Source organism: Narcine bancroftii, chromosome 8 (assembly GCF_036971445.1).
Source record: "Narcine bancroftii isolate sNarBan1 chromosome 8, sNarBan1.hap1, whole genome shotgun sequence".
NCBI classification, from domain to species: Eukaryota; Metazoa; Chordata; class Chondrichthyes; order Torpediniformes; family Narcinidae; genus Narcine; species Narcine bancroftii.
In genome coordinates, this window is record NC_091476.1 from 152063140 (window position 1) to 152082110 (window position 18971).

At 42.7% G+C, this 18971-nt stretch overlaps 2 protein-coding genes across 3 annotated transcripts in view; one reads left to right on the plus strand and one right to left on the minus strand.

Annotated features, from left to right (window-relative positions):
* Positions 1-2821, minus strand: part of LOC138742129 (transcription factor E2F2-like) — a 59224-nt gene extending 56403 nt beyond the window's left edge. The window contains exons 1-2 of the mRNA XM_069896313.1: positions 2613-2821; positions 1174-1471 (exon numbers count right to left, since the gene is read on the minus strand). Of these exons, the coding sequence (XP_069752414.1) occupies positions 1174-1471; positions 2613-2821 (507 nt within the window). The remainder of the gene's footprint in view (positions 1-1173; positions 1472-2612) is intronic.
* A 15070-nt stretch (positions 2822-17891) lies between these two features.
* The window catches only part of LOC138741381 (lysophospholipid acyltransferase 2-like), a 61534-nt gene continuing 60454 nt past the window's right edge, over positions 17892-18971 (plus strand). Inside the window, exon 1 of one of the 2 annotated variants that reach the window (XM_069895371.1) lies at positions 17892-18002. In XM_069895371.1, coding sequence (XP_069751472.1) covers positions 17925-18002 — 78 coding nt within the window. In that variant the 5' untranslated portion in view covers positions 17892-17924. Of the gene's footprint in view, positions 18130-18971 lie in introns of both variants that reach the window. The other variant, XM_069895370.1, reaches the window with a different exon arrangement.

Below are 18971 nucleotides of genomic sequence, written 5' to 3' on the forward strand. Positions count from 1 at the left end.
GCAAGAGTAAGCCAATGACTTGAGCATCACAGATAGTGGAAATCCTTTAGAGGGCCAGGAGGGAAGTCATTCACCACAGAATATCTAGCCTCCAACCAGCTATTAAAGCAGTATTTATATTGGTGGCCCAGACGGATTTCTGATCAATCCTCTCCCCCAGCCATCCCATCTCTCAATATTAAAGAATGGAGTACGTTCTGGCTTCAAAACATTTGTTAATAGGAAATCGTCATTAGAGTGGAAATGATGGATATGGATTAGCTCTGTGGTCCATGGTGTCTATAATATGGGATTTACAACCACACAGCACAGAAAACAGCCCTTCTAGTCTCTGCCAAGCTATTATTCTGCCTAATCCCCCTGACCTACACCCAGCCCTCCATTTCCCCTCCCATCTTAAAATGTGAAAATTGAGTCCACATTCACTTCAGCTGACAACTCCCCACTGCACTGTGCGAAGATGCCCCAAATGCTTCCCCTAAACTTAAACCCTTAACCCATGTCCTCTTAACCTAACCTGGGGGGGGGGGGGGGGGGGGTAGCCTACCTGCATTTACTCTATCTATACCCTCCTAATTTTGTATTCTTTTATCTATCAAATCTCCCCCAAAGCAATCACCAGTTCTTTTGTTTTTAAAACCCATTACCACTACAGGAACTTCAGACTTTTTCCACATTAAAATTGCTTTAAAATGCAGTGCTGGGTATCTCCACTCACGACTCCAAATGACAGGGCGTGGGTGACGTTTTGTTCCACGAAACCTTCCCCAATCGAGACCATCTGATGAGGTTCAAAGTTTGGAACTCTCCAAGTGACAGGATCTGGTTTCACCTTCACAGACCTTTTATTTCAATTGCTCAACAGGACGCACCCACAGCGACTTCAAAAACTTTTTTAAAAGTACGAGGGATCCAAAACAGGAGTCGAGCCCACCCCATCAGATGTCACCCACTGACAGTCTGAAGACCAGCAAGGAAAGGCACCATGCCTTCCGCTCACAAAGTTACATTATTTCTAAAATGCACCTTCCAGCTTAAAAATGTGGTTGCAGTCAAGAGCCTGGCTTTGCACAAGCTCTCCAGACACTGCATCTGTTGCGGTCCAGGGATTGCTTCATTCCATGAATGAGACTGGGATTTGCAGACGCGCGTGAATTTATAAATTAGACTTACCGGCAGCCGTCCTGTGATACTCCTTATTGTTCGAAGTTCAGGTCCATGAGGGGTGGTGTACAGGCAGTCCCCACTGTAGTCAGAGTACATTGCCCCTGCCTTCTGGCTCAGATAACTGGTGGGGATATTGGGGAGCTGAGGGCTGCATAAACCCGTGTCTCCATTTTCCACGTTCAGTACTTTTTTCTGGGAGCTGGAGACCACCCCAATGAGACCCCTGCCTGGGGCTGGGGAAACTCCCTTTGGCATGGTTTGCAAGGCAGCAATCTTTGCCCCACTCCCTCTCCCCCCCCCCCCCCTTTTGTTTGCAACGAGGGAGAGGAAAGAGGGGGCAAAAAGAAAAAAAACCCGACTGCTTTCAAACGGGGATTCGTCTGCAAATTAAAATGCAAAGTCAACAAATGCAAAGATATAAATGATCAGCGATGTCCCCGGATTAAACTGCAGGGTGTCCCGCGGCTGCCTTTGCTTGAGGTGCAGCGGGATGCAATGGATTGTGAAAAGATTCCCTCTGATTCAGAGGGGAAAAATGGCTGCAGAAACTATACAAGCTCCAGAATACAGCCGGATTCACAGACTCAGCCTCTGGCGCCAAAGCTTGTGCCGCGAAATTCATATTTCCCGCCATCTGCTGGAAATACCAGGCGCTAATTGGTGGGAAACGGACACGGCTACTTGTAATCTACATGCAGCAGCGACCAATCACAACCCTCTAAACGGCTTCTTAAAGCGACAGGCACAGAGCAGCTGAAAACCATTCTTTTTCGGGTTTTTTTTGTGTGTGTTCACCAATTCTTCAAATAATTAAAAGTTTTTGATACAATGAAAACCATTAAATAGTTAAAAAAATTAGGTCTATTCCACCCACATTTCATTATTTGTTGTCTTGCCAGTTTGGATCTTCATTTTTTTAAAAGCAGATTGGCATCTAATAACAGACCCTTTTCCAGTTCATTGGCTGTGCAGTGTCCCGGGATAGGAAGCCCTTTGTGCCATTTCCACCGGGCCACCCTTAACTGGGACACGAATTGCTTTCCCACTGATCACACTCATCCCCAGGGATCGGAGTGTTCTGCCTTTCTGTTGTCCCTTTTCCACTGGATTTATCGGCATGCCTGCATCAGTAAACGTCGGGGATATGAGTAGGGGTAGAGGTAATTAATCCCGGAGTGAAATGATATCATTTGAGGCCGGTGTTCCTCTTCCACTGGACCTTGTCCCTGTAAATTCCCAGTTAATTCCTGCGACAGGGTGCCAATGGAAAAGGCACTATAGTTTAATATCATACATTTCCTTCTTTCCAATAAACATAGGCGTATGACCTGGGGTCAACTGCCCTCCCAAATTCGGTCAAATTTTGGGGAAAACAAGAAGAAAAAAAATAATCGGACAGAAAAATCAAAAGGATAAACAAATTAACAATAATGGTGGTCCCGCACCACCACGTCTTGGCCCTGGGCACCTCCAGCATGAGGTCCATGCCACAGCCTCCTCCGGGAACTAGTTCGTAGCTTGGGCAACGGCTCTCAGTGTCAATGCTCAGGGCCTGTGACATCAGCGTGCATATGCCAGGGCTGACCGTCAGGTTGTCGCAGGACTGCTGCTGACGGATGGAATGACTTGCTGTGAACTTCCCTCGCCTCTGCATGATGATATCAGAGGGTCTGTGCAGCATCACCCAACATCATTCTCACAGGAACGGGCCTCCCCCCGACAATGAAGTGGCCCGAGCCTGCGGATGGACGTGAGACTCGGCCCTCTAGAACCCGGTGTCTATGCCGGTGACCGGTTTGCAGAGGAGGCAGCAGCCTGTGTCTGGGCCCAAGCGTGAGATGCAAGGTGGCCCAGGCGCAGTGTGGTCCCAGTGTAAAATTTCAGACAAATCTACCTACTGCCCCCCTTAACCAAAGAGTCTCCATATGCCCATGCCAATAAAGCAGAGGTGGCCAAACTTGCTTAATGTAAGAGGCACAAACGATAAAACTCAGATGCTTGTGAACTACAGGTCAAGAACAAAATTCACACATACATTTTTATTGTTACATACACATTTTGTAACAAAAAAATTAAATAAATTTTAAGAAATGCATATTAAATACAATAATATTTATTCATGCATGCAGTTTTAAACTGTTAATTTGTATTAGTTTCAGTAATCACAGAAGACACAAATATGTAAAAAAAGGTAAACCAAAAAAATGAGAGATATTTTAATCAGATTTCCACCTTACAAAATTAATCTTATTATAATCATATTTTTATGACTAAAATACAATGCTACAAATATCAGGCTATTAAAGACGTGAATCTGGTGGGCGGGGGGGTGGGACACCAGCAGCACGAGTCGGACGGGCAAAAGACCGGAAGGGCGAGACAGACGGGTGGGGGGGTGGGGGGGAGACTGGCAGCGCGAGTCGGGCACGGGAGGGGGAGGGAGACCGGCAGAGCAAGTCAGGCGGGCGAGGGGTGGGGGGGAGACAGGCAGCGAGCCGCATATTAAAGTTCAAAGAGCCGCATGTGGGTCGCAAGCCACGGTTTGGCCACCCCTGCAATAAAGGTTCTGACTGAAGAGAAGCCAAAGCAAGGAGTGCTCATGTTATTTGACTTGGAAGGTATCACAGTCAAGGTTGACCATTGGCTTTATCCTTGACTTTTACATACATAGTGAAACACGAAAGTCTGCCGACACTTTGATTGTAATAAAAACATGCAGAAATGCTGGAGGAACTCAGCCGGTCTCGCAGCATTCATAGGAGTAAAGATGTATTTCTGAAGTTTCAGGCCTAAGGACTTCTTCAAGGAATAAGCAAAGAACAAGAAGGCAAGACCTGGCCTTCTTCCCCTGCCACTCTTCAGTCTTTATTCTGTCTCCTTTCTGTTCTTTGCTTATATATTGAAAAAGGGCTCAGGCCCAAAACATCAGTAATATATCTTTACCTTCTATGGACGGTGCAAGACCGGCTGTGTAACTCTGGCATTTCTGTGTGTTTTTTTCAGCAAAGATTGGTTTTGGATAAAGGAGGGCAGGAGTCATTAAATGAAGTCAGCTCATGACTTAAACTCAAGATCATTTCACCAATGACATGCTTGAGTTGGCAGATGAGGGTGGATGGAAGGGTGGATTTCAAAACTGTTCAGTGGAAGTGACCAATTCACCCAGCCAGTCTTCAGTTCATGAACATTGTGACAAGTGAGAGGGTTAGGGAATAATAGGCATGAGGCTTGATGTACATTCTAGGGCATCCTTGGCCAGTTCGAGTTTTTCTCACCGGAAACTGCACAGACATTTTCTGCTGGGGTGGGAGCAGAGGGGAGGAAGTTTGCAGGAGCACAGATTAGTTCAGATTCTTCCTTTTCCTATTCCAGCCCAAGAAAGTTACTGTCATGGAGCTGATGGGCCAAATGGCCTTTTACTGCCCCATGACAATTTTGTAGCAACCTTCACACTGAGGTCCTGGGGCTTCAAGTGGCTGCAGTGTTCATTGAACAGCATTCTTCTCTCTGTGCACAAAATATGTGGGTTTAATTCCAGCTCCAGTAAAACAATTTAGCTCAGCCAGGTCCTCGGTGCAGTTCTGATGGAGACCTGTATGACTTAGAATCAGAATTTGTTGTCATGATCATGTCACAAAATTTGTTATTTAGCAGCAGCATCACAGAGCAAACACTGCGATAAAATTACTTTTAAAAATAAATAAAAGTGCAAAAGTAAGAGAAAGTGAGATAGTGTCTGTGGTTCATTGTCCTCCAGAGGTCTTGTGGCAGAGAGGAAGAAGCTGTCCTTGTGCCAGTGGGAAGAGGGCCATGGCCTGCGTGGAGGTTCCTTGAGGATAGAGGCTGCTTTCTTGAGACACTGCCCTTTATAGACATCCATCTCAGGATCACAGGAGACTGATGCCTGTGATGGTGCTGGCTGAGTTCACAGCTCTCTCGATAGTTTTTTTTTGGTCCTGTGCATTAGCACCTCCATATCAGACACTGATCTTACCAGTCGTCAGAATGTTCTCCACGGTACAACTGTAGAAATTTGTAAGTCTTTGGTGAGATACCAAATCTCTTTAAATTCTTCACAAAATCAAGCTGCTAGCCAGTCTTCTTTGTGATTGCATTGATATAGAGGCCCCAGGACAGATCTTCAGAATTGTTGACACCCTGGAACTTGAAGTTCTTAACCCTTTCCACAACTGACCCCTTGATGAGGACTGGTTCGTGTTCTGAAGACAAGTAGTTGCCTTTTGGGTGTGCAAGGTTACATTTATTCTCTCAGATGGATGTAAAAGAGCACATTACTCAACTTAAAAGAACAAAACAATTCTTCCTGCTATCCTGTAAAATAATTAGTCTCTTACGCACATTGATTGGGTGAGAGAAGAACTAGAGGACATAGGTTAAGGGTGAAAGTTGAAATGTTGAAGGGAAGTAAATCACAAAATATCTATAGACATTGTGGTCGAAGTAAAGACACAACATGCTGGAGAAACTCAGCTGGTCAACCAGTGCCCTTTTATGTAGCAAAGGTAAAAATACATAACCGACGTTTCGGGCTTGTGCCCTTCATCGTGGTATGGAAGCATGTCGGTGGGCATTTGAACAAAACGATGGGGAAGGAGGGAAAGAGGGGTACAAAGGCAGGTGGAGAAGGGAGAAAGGGGACAGCAGTGATCAGGGGGAGGAGGGAAGACTGGGTGGGTGGAGGGAAAAGTAAGCCCCGTGGTGGAGGTGACAGAAGTGGGTTTAAGGGGAACATTCAGGGGAACCTCTTGCTCAGAAGTGGTGAGAGTGTGGAATGAGGTGAAGTAGTGAATGCAGGTTTGCTTTCAACATTTAAGAGAAACTTGGCTGGATAAGTAGATGGGAGGGGTATGGAAAGCTCTGATCCCAGTGCAGCTCAATGGGAATAAAGCAGAATAATAGTTCGGCGAGGACACGATGGGCAACGGTGCTTGTTTCTGTGCTGTCGTTCCCCGGTTCTTTAGTACTCATGGCTGTTTTATGCAGTCGTGATCACTTTGCAGTTTCTTGTTGCCCCTACATTGGCTGCACTGGAACTTATATTATTTTGATGATTTTCTAATCTATTTCATGGGCCCCACAGAGCTTTGAGGGAAAGAGGGGATCTGAGATGGCTGAAGATATTATAGGAATGGAAATGAATGCACATTGTGGGTGAAAGGACATCCTTACTGCACACAGTTCCTTCAAATGTAATGTCTGCGTGGAAATGGAATCAATGGGCAGTTCCAAAATTATTTTTAAATAAGAGAAACAGATAAATTTTGAAAATTCCTGAAATCACTAGAACTGATGTTGGCAGCATTGCTGGGGATTGCACCTGGATCAAGCATCCGTGGGCCATTTCCCCTGAGTGGAAAGCCTTGTTAAAGGTAGTGGACACAGCTCTGGACATCACAGGCAAAACTCTCCCACCAGCGAATACATCTACAGGCAACGCTGTGGTCGTAGAGCAGCAGCAATCATCAAGGATCCACACCACCCAGCGCACACTCTGTTCTCGTTGCTACCATCAGGAGAGAGAAATAGGTGCCACAAGACTCACACCACCAGGTTCAGGACCAGCTGCTCCCCCTCCACCATCAGACTCCTTAACAACCAACTCAATCAGGGACTCATTAAGGACTCTTACTTTCGCACATTATTGATTTTTTTTCTCTCTCTCTGTTTTGCAGTCAGCTTGTTTACATTTCTATATTTGTTTGCATGTGTATGTTGAGTACAGTTTTTTGCATTACCAATAAGTGGTAATCCTGCCTCGCCCAGAGAAAAAAGAATCTCAGGGTTGTGTCATATTTGTACTCAATAAATCTGAAATCATACTTTTTTTTTACCAGGGAGCCAAATTAACCAAATAGTGACTTTCTGGGCTGCTACAATTACTTCTATGCAAATTAGTGAGAGAGGGAAGAATGGGAGGAATGAAAGAGCCATGAATCTCAAAAAAATTGGAATAGAGCAATGATAACATTCAGGACTGATCACTTTGGAGGCAGAGGGCAATTCCTTTTGACGGAAAACAGTCAACTCTATCACTGGAGAGTTTTGAAAGGGTGCCATGGCTGGCTTTGTTGCTAGCTCTGTAAACTCTTTCCTATTTCTCCTCTTGTCACATAAAAAAAAGTGTTTAATTGATGTGATTTTTAGGTTAAGAAATGACTGTCAAAGGAAATGAGTCACCTTGCCCAATGTCATTACAAAATCCTTTTTTTTTAATTAAAAAATTGGAGAAACAAACACTTCCTCCTTCAACAATTGGAGAAATTCTCTGAAAATAAGTAGGCCTTACACCTCAATTTTTTTTTAACTACCTTGTCTACAAAACTGACTGCACGGCTAGCACAGCGAACACCGCATGTTGCGATTACAGTGGCCTGGGTTCTGATCTGTAAGGAGTTTGTACGTTCTCCCCGTGCCTTTGTTGGTTTTCCCTGGGTGTTCCGGTTTCCTCCCACCCTCCAAAAACTGCAGTTTTGTAAGTTAATTTGGGTGTAATTGGGCAGCAGAGGTTTAAATGGCCGGAATTGGCTTCTACCGTGCTGTAAATATATTTAAAAAAGAACAATGACTTTAACTTTGGAATGTTGACAATGATATCCAGTATTTTGATACTTTTCTAGTTAAGCTGACATTCCATGTTCTTATTTGTTAGGCATCATCTTGTGGGAAAATATCTCCAATCATCAAGTATAGACTCAGCCCCAACCTGCCCACAATGTGGCACTCCCTCAGTAATACCTCTATATACTGTAGTTCCCCTTCACTATTGCTCCACTGAGAGGACATTCTCAACCATACCCTCCTTTGTACTTTCCCTTTCACACCACTGGAATCTCTCAGAATTTCACCTCTACTGTGCAGTGGTCAACTCAATACCCTACGTCAGCCATTCTCAATTTTTTTATGGCTATGCCCCCCCCCCCCCCCCCCCCACTTAGGACTTTGCTGAAACTTTATGGGCTTCCTTCCCTGTGAAGCGGTTAAGTTTAGTTGGTTTATTCCTCATTTCTCTCCTACCAATCGCATAATAAACATAAAAAATGTTATGATTTCAGTCCATAGCCCCCCCCCCTTAAATGTGCTGAGGCCCCTGATGAGAATGGCTCCTGTAACGTGTCATTGAGCTAAACAGCATGAAAACAGTCATAGAACATGGAGAATAGAACGCTACAGCAGAGTACATGCCCTTTGGCCCTCGATGTTGTGCCGACCCTTGTATAGAGTCAGTTTGACCGACCATCTGATCCAGTAATTGCCCCTATGAACATGAATCCCATTTTCCAGCGTCCACACCATCAGTGCTGCTTCTCTCAGCACTATCCTTGCAGGGCAATCATCCTCCTAACTACCCCTACAATAATGCAGCACTTCCTCATTATTAACCTTGTCACAATAGAATGCTCTCTTGGTGCTATCCTATTGCAACAGAGAAGGAAGCACTCAGAAACAATCCAGCAAACCATCAGTACCATGCACAAACTGATGCAACACTTCCTCAAGACTACCCTCTAACAGTATTTCAGTCCCAAATCTTTGCAGTTCAGATCTCTGACAGAACTACTTGTGTAACAGTGCAGCACAATTTCAACACCACACTTTCAACAATGCTGCAATCCCTCAACCCTATTCCTTATAACAGTGCAATAATCCTGCAGTTTGTGAAGTATCATGTGCTTCTTGGAGTGCAACATCAAGTACACTATGCGCACAAGCATCTTTGCTCTGTGGATCATCCTCTCCCTCGAGAGATAGCCCTGATGATGAATCCTGAGGTACTCACCCTGCTGTCAGGAGGCCACCTGAAAAAACCTGGCCCCGAGGAGTATTTACCTAACCTTCCGCGGGGAGGTATATTCTCTGCTTCTGAGTGGAGGCACCTGAAAGCAGCAGCGGGACTACGGCCACAGTCGACAGGAACTGGCGTTCGCTCTGAGGCGCCTCTTCTGCAGCCGGCCCTTTCAGGTGCCTGAACAGTGCCTTCAGCGCTGCCACCTGGATGTCGATTCGGACACACCCACAGCCGCTTCTGCAGGCGCCTACTCTGAGCGATTGCACCTGAAAACGGCTAGTGTAAGACACTTCAGCATTATTTCCCTTCCAATGCATTTTCATTGCCATAGACTTTAGAGTGCAATGTATGTTTTACTTATTTAATAGTGCTGCGTACCATAATCATACCAATCCTTCAGTACTACACTGTTTTAGCCAAGCTTTCCTTGAGAACTGTCCCTTTTACAGAACTATTCTTTCTCAATGTTATGACACTGCAGCTTGGCGCATGGTAAGTACTAATCCGCTTTCAGTGTGGAAAACTTTCAGTACTATCCCCTTTAATGTGCAAAATTCCCTTCATACCCCCTTCTAATAATGCAGCATCTTAAAAAAAAAGGAATTTTCCTTCAGTAATGCCTCTTTTAAAAGGAAATTATTCCCCCAATGTACAACTACCTTTATTGCAATTCAGCACAAACTCTGTGTCACTGTCATGGCTGCACTATACTCCCTCAGTACCACCTCTAACAATGCTGCAATCCCTCAGTATACCCCTATAAACTACACAACAATATTGGAGGGATAATTGAGTTGAGCTTTTAGTTACCCTTCCAAAAATACTACAGGACTGCTCCTCTCAATCCTGCCCCTTTAATAACGGAGTATTCCTTCGGTTCTACCCCACTTTCTGTACAACAAATCTTCTATCACACCCTTCAAACGACAGGGCAGCTTCTCAAAACTACCTCTATAAGAATGCTGCACTCCCAGCACAGTATCTTTCCAACCGCAGCAATCCCTCAGGACCATGCCTGTTATAGTGCGCCACTCCCTTAGAACAGTCACAAACCAGCTGTAAAGCCCCATCGATGGAGCAGAACAATCTTAGTCCAATAACAAAGTTGTTCTGCCTTCTAAAATGGAGTGGACAACCTCACTAAAGTTGCAGAGTCCAAAGGAACAGGAGCACCCTCAGTCCCATACATCTAAGTGTAACATTCTTTTAATGATAATCCTCAAATTTTGAAGCTTTAATTTGGAGCTGCCCCTCTAAAATATAATGTTTCTTCAGTTATACTTCCCAACAATGCAGTATTCTCCGAGTATTCCCCTCTCATAGTCCAGAACAACATCAATGCATGCTCCCTTTGGCTATATCCCATCAGTGCACCAAACTACCCCTCTCATATTGGTTCTAACCAATCTCACAAAGAATACCAATATCACTGTGTTTGTGATAGATACACTTCATCATGTAGATTAATAAAACATTCAGGTGTTATATAAAAGGAACAGGAGTAGGCCATTCAACCCCTCAAGCTCTTTAATAAAGTTATGCTGATCCACATCTCATGAAGTTCTACTTCCCTGCCCTCTCCCCATATGCCTTGAATCCTTTATTGATTAAAAATCTGTGTCAGCTTTGAATATTATTCAAGGGTTGAGCCCTTTCTGAGTCACTGACTCCCAAAGACACACAACTTCTCACGTGTCAGGGAAAGATTAAGGTGGGCAAGGCTACCGGCCACCATCCTGTCAACTTTCTACAGGAACTCTCGCAAGAGCGTCCTGACCAGCTGCATCACATTGTGGTAACAGTTGCTGTAAAGCACTGAATCAGAGGTCAATCCACAAGATCATAAGAGTGGCAGAGAGGATCGCTGGGGGTCTCCCTCCCCCCCCCCCCCACCCCCCACCAATGACATAATCTACTGAGATCATTGTCTGAAGAGGGCTGGCAAAATCGTTACAGATCCCAACCAACCCACACACAACACCTTCCAGCTACTCCTGTTGGGAAAGAGATACAGGAATCTCAGAGCCAGAACCTCCAGGCCGAGAAACAGCTTCTTCCCATGGAGACTGGTGAATGACTGATGAACTGCATGCACTAACCATCCGCGACTCTATTATTTATTTATTTTTATTTATGTACTGCATAAAAATGTGTGCTCTCTTTATCCATTCTTTTGCATGTTTTTACACCGAGGGCTGAAGAACGCTGTTTTATCCAGTTGGACAATTGGATGATGATGATAAATTTGAACTTGAAAGACTCACAACCCTCTGAGAGGAAAAAAATAAATCTTCTTCAACTCACTTATCCTGAGACTTCGTCCTCCGCACCTAAACTCTCCCACAAAGGAAAGCCACCTCCAGTACCAGATATCTCAAGAAGCAAAATCACTTTCTGTTGGTGCTCCAATAAAATTCACTCCTTAGCCACCAAATCTACACAAGCTTTGATTCTGAAGCATAAAATGCTCATCCTGGTTTTCAAATCTATGCAAGGCTTCCCTATCTCTGGAATCTCTTCCTCTCTTCCATTCTAATAATCTCCAGATGCATCTCCTCTAACTCAGGACTCAAGTTAACTTGTCATTTTATATTTTTCTTCAATACCATCATCAGCTGGAAGATCTTGATGCAGGGTCTGGACCTCACTTCCACTTTCAGTGGTGCTGCAGATAAGAGCAAAACAAATCATCCAGAATTGGAGATTGGCAAAGAAATAAGAAGCCATCAAAGATTTTCTTAGCTCATCCTTTGTGGTCTTGTGATCTTTCTATTTACTTGCAATTTTTAGCAAACATCACTTCTGGTTCAAGAAGTTGACAAAGACTCTCTGGGAGCCCCTTGTGGTAGCAACATGTACTTCAATTCTCTGATTTATTGCCAGAGTGAACACATGACATGACATATAACCCCCGAGATTCTTTTTTTTCCCCTGCAGGTCAGGCAGAATTTCTTCCATTTCAAGTTTCTATTCACAACCAATTCTTTTTAAAAATTACCACACATCAGAAAAGGCAGTCTTGAATTATGCAGTTACACTCAGCACATCAGAGCTGTAAAGTGGTTAACTCTTGGTTAAAAGCAGTTGTGTTTTAGATAAAAGGAGTTTAGTTCCCCATTTTTCATATTTTTGTGTTTTTTTTTCTGGTAGGAGGAAACAGAGCTGTAAAGAATTTAAATGTCCCAGGTTTAATCCTTCCTCTCTTTGGCTCGATGTTTAGCTTGTGTTACGAATTTACCTTCAGAATTGATAGACATGTCATCCCTCAACATAAACTTGAACTCAAGCAAAACTCTTCCTGAATTGCACCATAGCCTTCTCACCTCTCTGATCCCAGGCTGGCATCACCCACATTCCAAAACTCTCAAATCCTTCCTCCACTCACTCCTGCAGTCACTCAATTGTCTGAGAGTTCTGCTACCCTCCAGTTCTTGGCTTGATTTGTGAGTTGTCACACACATTGAGAAACACTAGAAAAAAACTTGGTTTTGCATGCTATCCAGGAAACTCACCCTCTTGCAATCTGGAATTTCTTCTCCAATGCTCCTTCCTCACTACCTCTGTTCCCTAAAACCATGTTAACTGCCAGAATTTGCTGAAGTTCCACTGATGTTTCCTGCATTGTTTTTAACTTCAGTATCATTACATATTGTTGTTAGGATTATAATTGAAAAATTACCATTTTTTATCACTACAATCCTTATTATAAAAATCCATTTTGTTTCACACCCAATCTATTGCTTCTGAAATGCTGCATTGTTCAAACAAACACAACTGTTAATTGTAGGCAAGTGGTGTAGGAAGTATTCTTAGTGATATTGGTTACATGTCATTCATCCCTGCAGCCTATATTATGTTTCTGGTTTCTGAGACAGAACCCTCTTCAGCAGGCAGGGCCTGTGATCTTCATACCTGAGAAGAAATGCATTCTCCTTGAAACATTAAAAAAACAAAGATGGGGTGTGATTGAGTAAATGCAGAGATGGTATTTCTTCACTTTGTGGTGTTTAGAATCACAGGTCATGGTCTCAAAATAAAATACAGGCCATTCAGATGAGAAAGAAGTTCCTCCCTCAGATGGTTGTGGATCTACAAAACTCTCCACCAATGTGGGCTGTAAAAGCCCATTTGCTTAGTATATTAAGCTCATAGATCCATTGATTTCTGGATACTTAAATAATCAGAGACATGGACTTAAAAGTGACACTGAGCCATGATTTTATTGATTGACGGAGTAGACATAATGGTTGGACTGGACGCCTCCTGTTTCTATTTCTTTTTTAAAAAATTTTTTATTTTTCACACTATGAACCATACTGACCAAAATGCACACAAACATTTCCCTCTTGAATACACAGTGTTATTTACTCCCCTTTTCCCCCTCCCTCCTTCACCCCACCTCTCCACCCACTCAATGGTCAACATATATGATACATTAAGCCCATTAAACAATGTCATCACACAATGAAAATAAACAAGAAATTTGTGTCATCTACTTTTACATACTGGGTCAGTTCATTTAGTCTTCTCCTTCTGTCATTTTAGGTAGTGGAGGTCCGCGGTAGGACTTCTCTGTTTGTTCCATGTACGGTTCCCAAATTTGTTCGAATACTGTGATGTTATTTCTTAAATTATATGTTATTTTTTCCAATGGAATACATTTATTAATTTCTATGTACCATTGCTGTATTCTCAGGCTATCTTCTAATTTCCAGGTTGACGTAATACATTTTTTTGCTACAGCTAAGGCTATCATAATAAATAATTTTTGTGTTCCATCCAAATCGAGTCCAAGTTCTTTACTTCTTATATTACTTAGAAGAAAGATCTCTGGATTTTTTGGTATGTTGCTTCTTGTGATTTTATTTAATATCTGATTTAGATCTTCCCAAAACTTTTCCACTTTCTCACATGGCCAAATTGCATGTACTGTTGTTCCCGTTTCCTTCTTACAGCGAAAACATCTGTCTGATACTGTTGGGTCCCATTTATTTAACTTTTGGGACATGGTGTATAGCCTGTGTAACCAATTATATTGTATCATGTGTAACCTCGTGTTTATTGTATTTCTCATAGTTCTGGAGCATAGCTTTTCCCATGTTTCATTTTTTATCTTTATTTTTAGATCTTGTTCCCATTTTTGTTTGGGTTTACAGCTTGTTTCCTCATTCTCTTTCTCTTGCAGTTTGATGTACTTTTTTGTTATAAATCTTTTAATTATCATTGTGTCTGTAATCACATATTCAAAATTGCTTCCTTCTGGTAACCTCAGCCTGCTTCCCAATTTGTCCTTCAAGTAGGTTTTCAGTTGGTGGTATGCAAACATTGTACCATGAGTTATACCATATTTGTACTTAATTTGTTCAAAAGATAATAATTTATTTCTCGAAAAACAATTTTCTATTCTTTTGATCCCTTTTCTCTCCCATTCTCTAAAGGAAAGGTTATCTATTGTGAAAGGGATTAGTTGATTTTGCGTCAATATTAAGTTTGGTAGTTGATAATTTGTTTTATTCCTTTCTACTTGAATCTTCTTCCAAATGTTGAGCAGATGGTGCAGTACTGGTGAATTCCTAAGTTGCACCAGCTTTTCATCCCACTTATATAGTATATGTTCAATACCTTCTCCCCTATTTTATCTAGCTCTAATCTGGTCCAATCTGGTTTTTCCCTTGTTTGAAAAAAATCTGATAGGTATCTTAATTGTGCTGCTCTATAATAATTCTTACAGTTTGGTAGCTGTAAGCCCCCTTGTTTGAACCATTCTGTTAATTTATCTAGCGCTATCCTCGGTTTCCCCCCTTTCCATAAGAATTTCCTTATAATTTTCTTTAGCTCCTTGAAGAATTTCTCTGTTAGGTGAATTGGTAATGATTGGGATAGGTATAGTATCCTTGGGAAGATATTCATTTTAATGCAATTTACCCTTCCTATCAGTGTTAGTGGTAAATCTTTCCAATGTTCTAAGTCGTCTTGTAATTTCTTCATTAATGGCTGATAATTTAGTTTGTATAGATGGCCTAGATTATTATCTAGTTGTATACTTGTTTCTCTTTCTTTATGTTCTTATGGTATGAAAAGCCACTCATTGCAAAGTGGCCAATAAAAAGAACCATAGACCAAGATGATTTCACTCTTCATTCGTTTGGAAAGGGGCAGTGGGTCCATTTTAATAAAAGCAAAATAAGAGAGTGATTAGAGCTTGAATTAAGAATCAATAGCAGATGATTTTAGTGAGGACAAGGCCTCTGCTGACTGCACTGGAAATGGAAATATGACTTGAGGAATAAAACTGTGTTCTCCTTTCCTGAAGGCACTATTTCTTATCAAAATCTGGGTGGTGGGTCCTTGAGGACGGAAGTTACATTCTTAAGACACCATCTCTTGTAAATGTCCTCGATGGAGTGAAGACTGGTGCCTGTGATGTCCCAGGCTGAGTTAACAACCGTCTGGAGTTTTTTCCTGTCCTGAGCATCCCAGAGATTGTGATAAAACAGCAGTCTGGACAATCTTCAAGAGTGGGATATTCAACCATGGGGATGGACAGCATATCCAACTATGATTCTATCTTTAGACTCCACAAATACATTTCCCATCCCACTGCTGGCAAGGCTGATGGCAAGGCAGAAGAGTCAGAAAGTTGCCTAGCTGCTGCTCAGAAAGTAAGATGGACCTTTTGCTTGAATTGCTGAAGTGAAAGTACTTTTAGTGTTGCCGGACAGAGTGTTTGAGGATTACGACCAAAAATTATGAAGAAATATCTGAGGTATGGCCATGTCAGGATGGCTTGTGAGTTAAAGGTAGTCCTTCTGGATGACAGTGGCTGTGTGTTTGGTGCGTTCTTGCTAAAGACATCTTGGTAAATTCTTCTATTAATGTTGAGATGGTGTCTCAAAGGAAGCACAGTTAGCGGAGGAATGGGCTGTTATGAATCAACAGGACCATTTTTGACCTGATGCTACTGAGCTTTGGAAGCCATATATCCTAACAAGCAGGGAGTCTTCCTTACACCTATAACTTGATCATTGCAGGTTTTAGAAAGGCTTTAAAACTCTCAACATTCAGAATACATGGAAATTCATTGTTCTTCTGTTTATCATGATAAATGAGTATTTAACTGATAGAGCAGATAAGGTGTGTTCTATAACAGAAATTGAAGACATTGAACATTTTCAGAACAGACAAACTAGCAGACAATTTGTGCGAAGTAAGCGTTTACATACAGTAACATGATTACCAGCTTGTTTTTTAATGGTGCCAATTGATGGATTAATTTTATGCCAGAGCACTGGGAGAACTTCCCCTGCCTTCTTACAATTCCATCACAGAATGTTTTACAGACTCGAATCGTGTTTGGCCTGTGGAGGGCAAAGGGAATCTATGTTATTTGCTCCTCCACAATGCGCATGTATATACAACTGGTTACAGTACCTGCCCTGGGTGGAACATTCCAGACCAGGCTGTTGTTCCTCCAAACTTTTAATTGACTTGAGAATCTGCTTGTAATTATGTACTGTGAATAATATACATTTCATGGAATTATGATCTTTATAAAGTGGTGCTCCCACTGGCAGTCCCATGGGGTATCATCTAGACTTTGCAGCACACTTATTTAAACTATTTTTTATGGGCCTTTGCAAAATCTTGTTGGAACAATACTTTGTGCCATGGTCCCTGACCACTCCATGTGCTCGGTTTACCTCTGCCTTTTCCTCCCTCGATAACTCTTCCAGCCCTACACCCCTTCAACGTTTCTTCTACTTTCCAGTGTGGCATCTTGCACATTCCCAATACTTAGGTCCCACCATAGGCAGGCTTGTTCTTCTGTCTGCTCTCTACTAAATCTCTCCTGATCTCTTCTCTCATTTGTCCTTTATCATTTGGATCAAGTGCTTTGGCCATGTTTTATTATCTTTGATAATGAAGTGATTTAGCACCAAGGTTTTATGTAACATGAGCAATTTATCTATTTTTGGCAACAAACAAAAGGACCCTTCCAGTCTCCTTTAACATCAGGCCAATCCTGAGTGTCACTGACCTACCGAGCCCCATATTCTTCCTGGATTCAGAAGATCCTTCGGAGCCACTATCTTGTCTCTTGAACATATTGGCTTTTGAAGATCAATTCTGTCCTTCAGACTGGAAAGTCCATTTTTTATATAAATAGCAATGTTTAGAGTTTTCTTTGCCGAGGATAAATCGCAAGATTTGCCAAATTTAGAGTATTGTGTGCAGTCTTGGTCACCTAACTACAGGAAAGATGTCTATAAGATAGAAAGAGTGCAGAGAAGATTGGCTATGATGTTAACTTCAGGAATTGAGTTACAGGGAAAGGTTAAACACGCTAGGACTTTATTCCCTGGAGCATAGAAGAACGAGGGGAGATTTGATAGAGGTATTTCAAATTATGTGGGGTTTCGACAGAATAAAAGTAGAGAGGCTTTTTCCACTGAGGGTAGGTGAGATATAAATCAGAGGACATAGGTTAAGAGTAAAAGGGGAAACGTTTTGGGGGAGAGTGGTGTGGAACCAGCTGTCCGGTGAGATGGTGAATGTGGGCTCAATTTTAACATTTAAGAATTTGGACAGGTACATGGATGGGAGATGTATGGAGGGCTATGGACTAGGTGCAGGTCAGTGACACTAGGCAAAAGGGCACAGACTAGAAGGGCACTGTTTCTGGGCTATAATGTTCTGTGGTTCAATGGTGAACTACTTATCCAGTCGTGAATGATAATGTTCTCCCTCCTCAGAAGAATTTGCAGGGCAGGTCACGAATAAACACCCAACAGAGTGTGCTGTGGAGTCAGTCACCCCTCAGCGGATGGATCCGAGAGCGGCTCAGTTGCCGTTAAGTGATCTCTTCAGTCACCCACCCCACCCCTTGCTTTGGAAACTATGACGTTTGCCAGTCGAAGAAGGCAGAAGAGTCAGAAAGTTGGTGCGGCTGATGTTAGCGCCGGAAGCCGGAGTCAAAGCAGGGCGGAGCCGCATGTCTGTGGACGCTCCGACTTTGGTGAAGTTTCAGGTGAGGAGCTGGTCAGTTGCAGATGAACCAGGGGGTGTCCGGTACCTGCGCAGGAATGGGGTCGAGTAACTGTGGATCCGATCTGCTTCTGCTTCTCAGTCAGAGACTCCGCTTACCCATAGAACAGGTACTCACGTCTGCTTCCAAGTAACTTCTACTTTAAACTATTTAGATTTGACAGAAGCTTTGACTGATTGCACTTCATTCAACAGACTATTGCAAATTTCATGTTGAAAGTCAGATATTGCAATCAGGGCCAGTCTTTTTTTTCCCTTGTGTTATAGATCTTAGGACCCTTTCTGGGAGCTGTCCCCCAGATCTTTCCCTCTGATGTCCTGAAATAAAACTGTGATAACTTCATTGCCACTTTTGGATCTTGCTCAGTGCAGAGAGGCAACCACATTTCCTCCAAATACAATGGTGGCTGCACTTCCAAGAATACTTGTCTGTGCCACTTTGAGAAAGGAGCATTGCAAATAATGGCCATTCATTGAAGCAGCTTTTGCAAGTTGTGAGTCCATGTTCAGCTCTGTGCACAGAATCTCAGCTGGTACTTCTGTGGTGTTGAGAAGGCATTGCAGTGAACTGGGATTCACTGGTACCTGGAGTGTGTTGCGCTGATGGTTGTCCCTGCCTCCCAGCTCCGCCCCCATCTGCTCACTGGTTTCCTACCTAAATCCAGACCCCTTCTAAAGACTACTGTGAGACCCTACCCTTAATTATAAGCTAATAAAAGCATTTGTTCTTCCTCCAGTCGTGAGAGCTTTTATTCATGCTACAGGCATTGTCTTTCAGATTCCAGATTTATTATCAGAGTATATATGTGACATCAACAACCCTGAGATTCTTTTTACTGCAGGCGAGGCAGAATGACCACTTAATGGTAGTGTACTCAAAGTACACAGGTAAACAAATAACAAACTGCAAAACAGAGAGAGGAAAAACATCAATAAAGTGCAAAAGTAAGAG